This window comes from Betta splendens, chromosome 9 (assembly GCF_900634795.4).
Source record: "Betta splendens chromosome 9, fBetSpl5.4, whole genome shotgun sequence".
Classification (NCBI taxonomy): domain Eukaryota; kingdom Metazoa; phylum Chordata; class Actinopteri; order Anabantiformes; family Osphronemidae; genus Betta; species Betta splendens.
The window spans coordinates 20,021,040-20,032,322 of NC_040889.2; the positions used below are offsets into that span (position 1 = coordinate 20,021,040).

The following is an 11,283-nucleotide window of genomic DNA, read 5'->3' on the forward strand; positions in this document are numbered from 1 at the left end:
GCGCACGTGCCTTAATAGCTGGCTCCGGTCCAGTCGGCCGGGAACCGTTAGACCCGCCGCAGGTCGGGTCGCTCACACGTGGCGCAGACGACGACGGACGAGAGGCGGAAGTGGAGGGGGGCGGCGTCGTGTATTGTTCGAAAAGGCAGTGAAGAACAGGCACGTTGTTGGAAAACGCACCGCGTCTCGTAACGCGGCGCCCCGAGGCGGCGGAAGACAAAGCGCGCGCGCCAGCGTTGGGCAGAACCGATGAAAGCGAACCAGGCAACCCAGAAAAAGATCTAAATCATTTCTACAGTAATGCAGCCGATGAATAATTCACCGGCAGCGACGCTTCTGTTCGTACCGATACGTTTCGGGGTTCCTCTCCGGCAAACGGCAGTGCAGCAGCCCATAATTGCTCAGGGCATGAAGTAGTACTTAAAGCCCAGAACGATGTAGATCAGGATTCAGTGCACACTCCGGTGACAGGCAGCGGCGGTGAGCAGTCCATTACGCTAACCTCCAGGAGACAGGGTTGCACTGCGGCGGAGGGAGAAGCTGAGGGCCCCTTGTGCCTCGACGCCGCGTCCCCGTCGCTCTGGGCTGCGTCCGACACGCGACAGAGCGCAGAGAAGAGCCTCTGAGTCAAAGGGAGGAGAGTTGGAATTTAATAGTGACCCGTAAAGCGCGCTCGGCTCGGCGGCGGAGGCCTCAAGCGAGCCGCTGGCCGGGACGTCGGACGCGGAACGACGGTGCCGAAGGGGGGTGTTCGCGTGGGTAGTTTGGGACCGTGGGACAAACGAACTCTCGCATGGTCGTCGGACATTTTAGGCCGACGCACCGGGCACACGCCGACGGGCAGGTGGAGGCCCCTCCAGTTTTATCTTTCTCAGCAGAAAGCTGGAGGACAACAAATATGACCGCCCCCCCCCCCCCCTCTCCCTTCCTCCTTCTTGGAGGATTATTACTGTATGCAGCCATTCTCTCAAAGGTCAAGAGAAGTGAATTGTCTCTCTGCCGCCGTCTCTCACACTAAATCCCACCGGCGTCTGGGCAGAGACGAGAGAGCAGTTGGTTCATTTGCTGAGCGGCTCCTTCCTCCCACTCGCTCCATCGCTCCCTCGTCCCTTCGCCCGTCTGTCATTTAGCCTCCTTATTTACAAGAGGCCTGTGTGATGTCCTACTAACGTCTCTGCGTGAATTTCTAGCGCAGGTCTCCTCTTCTTCTGCGGCTAATTCCTCCGTTTCCTGTGCTCCCGGGCCTCCGCGTCCTCCTTGGCTCGGCGTGCAGCTGCTCGAGCAGATTCGATCCAGCGTTCTGGACTTCCCTGTTGCTCGTTCTCTCTTGCAGATGGCCGCCGAGGAGGCTCCAGGGACGCGGGGCTCGCGCAGACCCACGCTCGGCTATAATACGCGATCGCGAAACCCAACAGACTGTGATCTCGTGTCTGTCCATGTCCTCAGCCGCCATTCGCTGCAGGAGCTTTTGTCCATTTGCTGTGAGCGTGTTTCAATACAGTGGTAGAAGGATCTGCACTACAATAAAAACATGTCCTCCACATGCAATTTGAAAATATGAAGACACAAGCAGATCACAATCGGAGATAAATACAAACGGCATCATCAAGTGTTCGCAGGAGAGTCGACGTGTGCCCGTTTTCCGAACAACACCTGCCGAAAATGTGATTAACGCCTAAGTGAAGAAATGCAGAACAAAGACGCCTCAGAACAAAATCGCATTCCAAGTCAAAGAACTCCGCTTAATTGTGTTAGCAGACTTTGAAGGTAGGCGAAATTCAATTTCCAGCTCTAAAAGGCCATAGCTGCATCGAATTAAGCCAACACGCTTTGTTCAATTTGTTCCCGCGAAAATTACACCAAAGCACAGACACGTTATGATATAGCCATAGGGGATGCGTTTCAAGGGTAGATGAAAACACGCACTCAGAATAAGGGCACTCTGTGATATGATGACATTGCATCAAATAGGACTGCTGAGAATGGCTTCTTTAGGAGCTTAATGGTAGGTTAGCTCTCGACTGGAAGTGATGAAACCACGGTGAAATGCTGGTAATGTGAGGCTGAAGTTCTGCGAGGGACGTGTTTTTTTATTAAACAAACACTGTCTCCAACTTTCATAACTCCTTTTATTACCTGTACTTTTTAAGGTTGTCATTACTTGAATTCCTGATTTTATTTTTTATCTCTTTTTTTTTCTCCTTCACATTCTTTGTTTTGAATATATTCCTTTGCTCCGTTTTTTTTTATTTTTTTTAAAACGTACCATTCAAGGAAGCTCTGGGGCCTCTGAGCCCCCGAGAGTCGAAGGGGCTGCGTTTTCTATTCAGAGTCACTTCTCTCTAAGTTTGAAAGGAAGCCTGCCGTCAGTTTGGATTCGCAGACCAAAGCGTGAGCGACGCGACGGAGGACGCAGGGTGAGAGAGGGAGCGAGACAGCACACGGGAATGCTTCTCATACTGCTGGGACGCGCGCGCCCTTTATTTTGGTGATGTCTCTCAATTCCACAAATTCCGACGCTTCCGAAGACCGGACCTGGAAGCCCCTCTCCCTTTGTGTTCCTCGACTCGGGTCGGAGCCGAGGCAAAACGCTATTGACGGCACTTTGCTCCATGTGACAATGTGAAACGGCAGCTCAGCGCACGCTTCGTGCCCGCGCTCCTCGGAGGCGGTGACGGAACCCGTGGTGGATCCACCAAAGCACTGATGGTGCAGAAGTTTTGTTTTGGTCTTTGTCGTAGCAGTCAGCTCTCTCCTGAAGAGGCCCGATCGGTCCCATTACCCATTCAGCAAATGTTTTTGTTCAGTCAGCGCGCTCATTTGCCATGCAAGCGGAGCTGTCAGGGGAGCACAATCGTTCCCTCTGTCAGTCCTTATCGGGCCTCCTCTCGTCCAATCCCTTCCCCTTCACCTTGCCTTTCCCTGAGCGGCCGCTCACCCCTGCCATGACTTTCTTCACCAAATTAAGCAGGGCATCGTCTGTGATTGGACAGACCGGCCCAGAGTCAACCCTAACCTCTCATATTAATTGGATACCTTGACCTCTTCTATGGGAGCGAAGAGCCGGGGGATTTACTTTTGTTTGTGTGGACCTCTGCAGACACATACTAAATTCAGCCGGAAACAAATGTGGATGCTCTGTCTTTACAAAGGAGCCTGTTCCAAAGTAAATATTAACAATCTGTTAAGTATTAGGGAGACGTGTGGTGCATTCAAAGCATTATCTAATTGGTACAACAATCACATTTTGCCTTGTGAGGCTCCGAATGCATTTGCAGTATCGGGTCTAGTGAAGATTTGTGGCTGAGGTCCTGGGCGCCGCGTGGCTCCGTGAGGCTTTCAATGGCACATTCACAGACCCAACTGAACCCGGGCCAAGCCCCATTGTGCCTGCTTGTTTCATCCAAACATCTGCGGCGTCCAAAGAACATCCTGGAAAAGGCCGGCGCGTGGAGAGACGGGCCGCTCGGCGCTCGGCGTGCCGTCCTCTGGCCTGACACAAGCCTTTCATTCACGCGTACCCTGCACAGACGGTCCAGCCTTTGTCCCCGTGTTCACAGTAAACAATACAACACGTCCACATCGGAACAAACGCCCTGAGGAGAATTTAATGAGATCGGATTGTGTTAGCTGGATGTGTCCCGGGTCACGTTTCATGACATTATAATAATAGTAATAAAAATAATGCAACATTCATGGGATGTGTGTGATGAGAAAAATCTTTAACTAAAAAGCAATAGTTCCAGCAAAGCAAGTATGTTATCATTTAGCTGCAACCATGGCACTAAAACATAATTCAAACACTTTAATATTTCATCGCACTTTGTCCAGGTGGGGGCGCTAGTTGGCCGCCCAACACCACCACAGCCGTGCGCCATCATTCAGCTTCTCTGCCTCTGCATCTCTGTCCTGGGAGACAACTGCAGAGCTACATCAGAAACCTTGCAAATATAGTAAACAGAGCTGCAAAAACTATAAAAGTGCTGACTCCCAGTTTTCAGGACGGTGTTTGTTCCAATTGTGGAGATGCTCCCGTACCTGTGCAGCTCCTTCACCTAGTTCTGTCTTCACAGTGCACATGGATGTCTGTGGCTCGTTCGGTCTTAGTTTCTTAATTTATGCGAAGACATCTGAAATAACTGCTACTCAGGAATTGAGTACAGAATAATGGCAGATGATTTTGTGTTTGGGCTTCAGTGTGGGTGCTTGTATGCGTGAATCCTTCATGCTTATTCCATTAGCGCGTGCTTTGGGGACTGCGTACGTGCAAACAGGCACGCGACTGCGCAGGTTTTTGCGGTAAACGCCACTTAGTGTGTGAAACACCGTGGGCTGAACCCCCCCCCCCCCCGAGCCAGACCGCTGGAGAGCAACAGATTCTCTGGCCCGGAGAGGTTCAAATATTTCCCTATATGTGGGAGGAAAGAAATCTATGGCAGCGAAAACAACAACAAACGATCAACCGCATCCCTCCTCGCCTCCCGTCCCCAGCAGTCTCACGTCAGACCTCATTCCCACGCCACGCTGGCACTCTCCTGTCGCATGTCTGGAGATGCTTCATTAGAGAAAAACGATATCGCTCGCTCATGCCTTTTCCTCTCCGTGCAGATCACACGCGAGCCGAGCTTACACCCAGTCCTGGTGAGACTGAGATGAGGTTTGTCACGATGAATAATCTCAGACATTTACACAGAGCACCTACTGCATGTGGATATTATGTAAGTGGCATAAATGATGTTCCTGGGAGGAAACCAGTGGCTGAGGATACATTTGTCGATGGAGGGTTTTAATTAGTAAGCGTTAGATTAGTCGGTCCTAGTTCACATTCATTAACCTCGACAGGCTGTAATCATGTTATAGCAATAGAAACCTGAGGGGCTGTGGATGCTAGAGTACCTTTTAATTTAAAAGAGGTTGTGCTGTCCAATAACAGACAGCAAAATGAATCACAAAGACGGGATTTACATTAAAATTTAAAAGGTGAAGACAAAATGCAAGCTTTCAGAGGCATTTCCACATAGTATGAGGGAGCGCGCGGACTGAAGTGGGCATGATCATTTCACAATCTCCACTTTTTCAGCCCCTTACTTGCTCCTGCGAAATCTGGCAGAGTGTAATGTGTGTTCCATTATTCAAGTGAGGACTGATCTGGGGTATAAAGTGGGCTTGGAGGGGACGCGGACGTCCCGCTGGCTTCAGATCTTGCCCGGGTTTCCCCCGACACGTCTGTGCACGTCTTCATTTTCAAATCAAATCTGAAATGGCACGTGACACGTTTAAAAAAAAAACAAAAGGTTTTAAAGTGCGCCGCGCGTCGCCCCTCGGCCCCCGACGGTAACACGGAGGTGGGTTTTCTCATGGCGGCTGAGTGTGCGTGTGCATCCAAAACGGCGCCGATCCACACACGCGAAGCGCCTCCGTACCCGACCGGCCGCCGTCCTCTGGCCCAGACAGCAAAGTCTGGCTCTGAGCAAGTGGGAGGCACGTGCCCACTTCATCTCTGTGCACTGACAGAACCACCCCGCTGCTCCGCTCAGCATCTCCAGGTGAACCCACAGAGGCGGAGGAGGGGGACGGGCCTCGGCAGAACCTTGGGAGTCGAGCGTGTCCTTGGCGCTCGCCTGACGTACGGTGTCAGGCTGATGCTGAACTGCTTTCACCTCCTATAGTCATCGTGATTATATGACGGGGCGGCCGCGACCTGCAGCCTCTCCCTGCGTTTGGATGCAATACATTGATTGGGTGGAACAATGACGCGCTCCTGTGCAGGACGTTTACAACAAGGCGCTGATTGGAGCCCGTCGGTCTCGCCCACAGGGGTCAGGTAACTGTTCATGGAGCTGTCAATCACTCCAGCTGTTGGACTACAATGCTGCGCTGGATGTGAAACCTCCCCACTACGACGTCTTCGCCGCGTTTGCACCACTTCCTCGCCTCTGAAGTGCAAATGAGTCTATAATTAGATTCTGAAAGTGAGACGCAGGAGAGACGACTATTGAACAATCAACAAACGCTGTAACGATTAGCCACAAAAGCCGCAAACAAGCTGATTTCATTTTGGCCGTGAAATAACTTTTTTACTTCACTGCTGCAGTTTTGTGGCTAATAAAGCAAATGAAAAGCTGAAACTCTTACTATACAATAAAGCTGCCACCTATCCATTGTATTAGTATGTATAATGTTGAGCACAGTGATAAGCTAGTATGGGATTGATCTTTAATGACTACACTTTGTTTTAATTAGTGTGTGTGCGCCTGAGAATGTAAAGTATTTAGAACGATTACAATAATGAATTCACCATATAATGAAGGTGTGAAGGCTGGCAAAGCGCAGACACGCACGCACACACACACACTAATGGCAGCATGACAAACTCCTGCAGGAGCCTTGGCATGCTGCGGACATAATCCTCCTGTAATGTATTCTTTTCCAATAGAAAACGTGCGACACAGACACTGGGGGCACCGCGGGGCCCCCTCCTGCGACTTGCCCGGTGCCAGAACATGCTGCAGCTCGGTCCCTGTGCCTATAACGCTGGCTGCTTTCCACTTCTGAAGCCTGACATCCACTCACCAGCCAGAGAACGGTTCAAACATTTATGAACACAAAGGAGGGAGCCGGCGTTTAGTTCAGGTTCTTTACTCTTGGATGATCGGATAAGGTGATGGACTCTTCGTACCTGTGCTCTGTGCTCTCGTGAGGAACAAAGCCTGCCTCTTTGTAATGGTCTTCATTGCAAAAGTACAACCCTCCGAGCAAACCATCGGGCCGTCTCTTCAGCTTCTCCTTCAGAGAGCAAATGCACAACTTTTACAGTTTAATGTAAGTAAATGGGATGAAAATAACTTGAACAGGACGACCTGCACTTTAAAGACAAATATAGCTTCAGCGTTACCGACCGCTGCTACTCAGTTGACGCGCTGGATACAGGGCACGACGAAAAGTCACCTTTCAAGCCGGCGTGAGAGATACTCGAAAAGACACACTTCAGGCCGAGTAATGAGGCTTATTTGCTGCTAATGGCACTTGAGAGTTTCTCTGTCAACAGAGCAAAATGGCCTTTGAGACGCGCTCGCCTAATACAGGCCCGCACACATCATTGTGATGCTTCATTATATACTGATAAGGCCCATTCTGAGAAAACATTTAACGCGGATATGAGCTGAGCGTTTTCCCTGGTAAACACAAGACACACTGAGACATCACTAAGCAGATTGGTAATTACGTACAGTGCAGTCTCTTCCCCTTATTTGCTTCAAAGGAGCCTGATGCGTCACCTGACCTACTGTTTTCAATCGCATTATCACCTCTGGGTGAAAGTAAACACAAGGAGTTCAGGTGCTAAATGAGTCTGGGATGTAAACTTGTGCTTGTGTAAGTGTTAATTGTGTACTTTGTAACAAACTTTTGTTAGATTGGGATTTGAAAATGTGGTTTGTTTGTCATATGTTCAATGAGGGGTTTAATGTTCAGTCACAGAGGCTTCCTTGTATGCTGGAGCTTTACCAGCAAAGGTCAACCCAGCATGGGATGAGCGCCAACAGTACAAGCAGCTGTGAAATATCAGTGCTCACTTTCGACCCCATTAAATGTCTGATAATTTTATCACCTTCTTGCAAAAGCTGAATTGGCTTTTGCCAAAAAAGCCAACCTGAATTGGCTTTTATCCCTGTACACCATAGTCACAACCACTGTACTGCCATTGCAAAACCACCCAACAGGTTTACGAGTTGCAAGTGTTGTGTGTAACTCGGGGAAGGAAGCCTCGTGCCCACAGCTTGTCCCTGTGGGTATCTCCTTACGTCTAGTACAAATCTGGCACCTCTTTGCTATACAGCACAAAGCGAATGATAGACTGATTTCAAAAAACGACTTGAGGCATAGCAAACCTCTCAACTCTTACATTACCCTGCCTCACCGAGTGAGCAGCCATGCCTCGCCTTTTAATTTTTTGTCCATGGATAATTATAGCCAGCAGCATGGGGTTAATTGAACTGAAATGGATGGCATTCAGCAGAGTTCAGCAGAAGAGCTGAGCTATAGAGAGGGAACAATGACCATTAGAAGAGCTATAAGAGTGAGAAGACTGGATTCTTCAGCACTCCCATATATTTTCAATTTCTATTGTATTCAGTTGCTTCAGGTGGTGACAACACAAGACTTTAAATCACAAAAGTTAAGAGGTTCACTCCACTTTTGTGTTGTCTTTTTGCCATCAGACAAACCACGTACTGCATGTGCATCCTGGGATCTACCAATAAGGTTGTACTTACACTATTTCGAAATTAGAGACCATGTTTAAATCTCGCGTTTGAAGCTTATTTTTCCGCAATAAGGAGAACAAAGTGCATTGTAGATGTAAAATCAATCATGATTTGGGAGGCTCAAGGATTAACAAGAGACATATGCATATCTGAGCAAACTTTATTTACAAAGACAATTTAGAGATTTCCATTCTTCTGCCCAGACGGGACAATGATGGATAAATATGTTCCAGGTGACAACCTGCAGGCAGAACAAGAGCAACAAGGCAAGACGTGATAAGTTGGTTTGCTGAAATTTGATGACAGAAAAGCAATTTCTGAGCAAACAGCAGAGAAGATAAATGTGACAACAAGCCCGACCTGCTTCCATCTGATACACGTCAATGTCTGCAGTAAACTGTCATATTAACTTCCTAAAGTGCAGGCTTATCTAAACAACATTAGCAGCAATATGAATCTGTGTCAGATTTGTTACAGTCACACAGGTAATTCATTTAAAGTAGTAAGCTCAGAGACGGAGTTAAGGAATGTCACCGTGCTAATCAAGACTGAAGTGAATGTCACATCATCGTGACATTTTAATGAAGGAGGATATGCAGGATAAACATGGCAGTCATAATTACCTTGAAGGCTGAGCAGGAGCCTGGAGGAGTTTTATGTTTTCAGGATCTGATGTCTGACGACAATGAAGGGAAACAGAAAGCCAGCGCCGAAGAACACCACCATCGTGCCCAGCAGACGCCACTTGTTGTCCGAGTTAAACGGCATGTTCTATAAATAAGTATTCAGTGAAAATCAGAATATTGCAATTAGCAGACAACTCAAAATACTATAATAGCACTGACTTACAATTATTATATTCTATTTGTAGTATGTTTATTTCAAGAAGAGACTGTCCAGTCGTTGTCGTGACTTTGTGGTTAAAAAATTATGATAGAAAAAAAAAAAAACGGAGGCATAGAAATAATGCATTTTATCAAATGTATGTAAAATCAGACAATGTTAAACGGACAAGCCGGTGATTTGAGTGACTCGAACACTTGCGGGTGTTTGGGACCTGGAAAGAGCTGTGACCTTACGCTAACTGCTGTGACATGTAGGCGGAAGCATTATACAGGTTTGAAAAGACGTTGAGCACGTACACAGTTGGACGTGTAGACGTGCGTTCTAATGTCTCAAGGTTAGAACCACATCGAATATATTCTGTAAAAATCATGTTTGTGAGGTGAGGACAATCATTTACCCCTAACGTCTTAGCGTTTACGATCACTGGCATGTATTATTGTGGCTGCAAAGCTAGTGCTAACCCCGCGAACAACAATGCATGTGATAGATCCACAAATCCACACAGCCTCGCCTAATCCACACAATGTTTTGTAATTTTAGGCTCGTGTGTGTTCGGCGTTTCCACCGTAACCGACTGCTATCACAACATGACATGACCTCTACTGAGCTAACGTCAGGCTGCGAACACAGACAAGGCCGCGGTCGCAAAACACCGCACTTCCATTAACGCCGCTACGTCTCGCTGGTTCTCTCACCTTCCCGGGGCCTTCGGCATAGTGTGAAGACCGGACCGCGGAGGTCGCGAACCGCCTGACGGCTTGTCCCAGCATGATTATGCTCCTGTTGCTTCTGTAGCTCAACTCAACACAGCGTCTTGTGCGACCTTCTTGTTCCCGTGAGCGGCAGAGCGGCGCAGAGGATTGTGGGAAACAAAGTGGCGCTGTATCGACTGGGAAATGTAGTTCAAAGGATACCAAACGCAAATACAGATGGAAAGAACAGATTTTACTTTATAGAAAGAATCCAAATGACAGATCGCAGACATAGGTTGAGATTAGAAAGATCACAGTATAAATATTCGTGACTGCGAATATACTCTTTTTTTATCCAGGCTGTCGAAACAAAAATACATGCGCTTAGAATAGTTCAAAGCACTGATAGATAATGCTATTTTGACAAATGTCTTTGTGTGTATATGTTTGTCCTCACAGGTTTTACATGTGCATGATATTTGCTTATATTTGATAAACCGTCTGCATTTTTCATCCATTGTCACAGATGCATCGCTGGTGTGGAAATAGAGCATGTAATGACTTATGGAGGAGGCCTTCCACAACATATGCAGATTAGGCTTTATGTCACTGTCATGGATGTTTAATTCATTAATTGTTGACAAGGATTGCTGCATAGTGAGAATTTATTATGATGACATCTAGTTTTTAGCTCTTTCTTATATCTGAAGATTCCCAGGTTAAAACACGTTGCAGCTTTGCCATTAGGTATGTGTGTCACTCACTGTGACTGTGTGCATTGATTCATTTGCTAGTCGCCATCTATCACTCGTCTCTCGACTTGTTTCCCATTTGTCATGTCCAGATTTTGGCCCACACCATCTTGTTTTATTGTCATGTATTGCGTTTGTCATCCTCTTGTGTCTGTTTGCATTAGCTTCTCTTCATGCTTCTCTTCATTGCTCATTTTGATTTCTGTCACTCACAAGCAGGATCTTCTGCTTTGACATTTAAACACATTAAAAGTATATTAAAAAATACTTGTGGAATTGGCAAGCAGCTGGGACTAGCAGGTGCGGAAAGAAAAATAAAGATATAGACCGTTTTTATCAAGTTTGTGCACGAATCGTTTTAATATTTTCCACATCCAATTGCCTGAAAACATGTCCTGAATGCAGACAAGGATATATTGCAGAAAGAGAAGTGGAATCCTCTGTTTTATGAATGGGGAAAAGACACGACTCATCAAAGAGCAACTTACTGTAGCTGCTCGCTAAATGAAACAGTTTATTTTTTCTACCTTGGGAAATTTTTTTAAAGTGCTATTTGGAGTGCTCTGAGAGGAAACGCGTTCCTGTTAAGTCTCTTTCCACTTTCTGTATATTTACATTTGTGCGGCTTTGACATAAGGATTGCACTCTTATGTGGCTTATGTGGTGTTTTCTATACATGCGTGCTGTTCCAGTACAAATGTGTTCCTCTAACGGAGCAGGGAGGACGTG

At 47.3% G+C, this 11,283-nt stretch overlaps 1 protein-coding gene and 1 long non-coding RNA gene across 2 annotated transcripts; one reads left to right on the forward strand and one right to left on the reverse strand.

Moving 5' to 3' along the window:
• Nucleotides 1–8,408: 8,408 nt before the first annotated feature.
• Nucleotides 8,409–9,967, reverse strand: LOC114863138 (cytochrome c oxidase subunit 7C, mitochondrial). The gene is made up of 3 exons (XM_029163986.3): nt 9,806–9,967; nt 8,888–9,035; nt 8,409–8,505 (listed from the first exon to the last, which is right to left on the reverse strand). Exons 1-2 carry the CDS (start codon nt 9,878–9,880, stop codon nt 8,919–8,921), a joined length of 192 nt encoding a protein of 63 aa, XP_029019819.1. The 5' UTR covers nt 9,881–9,967; the 3' UTR covers nt 8,409–8,505; nt 8,888–8,918.
• On the forward strand, nt 9,034–10,885 carry LOC129604642 (uncharacterized). The gene is made up of 2 exons (XR_008695697.1): nt 9,034–9,489; nt 9,651–10,885. It is a non-coding gene; the product is annotated as an uncharacterized LOC129604642 (long non-coding RNA).
• Nucleotides 10,886–11,283: the final 398 nt, after the last annotated feature.

Excerpts from the sequence above, each read along its gene's own strand:
- LOC114863138 (XM_029163986.3), bottom strand. The coding sequence starts at position 9,880 with ATGCTGGGACAAGCCGTCAGGCGGTTCGCGACCTCCGCGGTCCGGTCT. Across the intron at positions 9,036-9,805 it reads ATGCCGAAGGCCCCGGGAAG|AACATGCCGTTTAACTCGGA; the intron begins GTGAGAGAACCA and ends ACTTATTTATAG.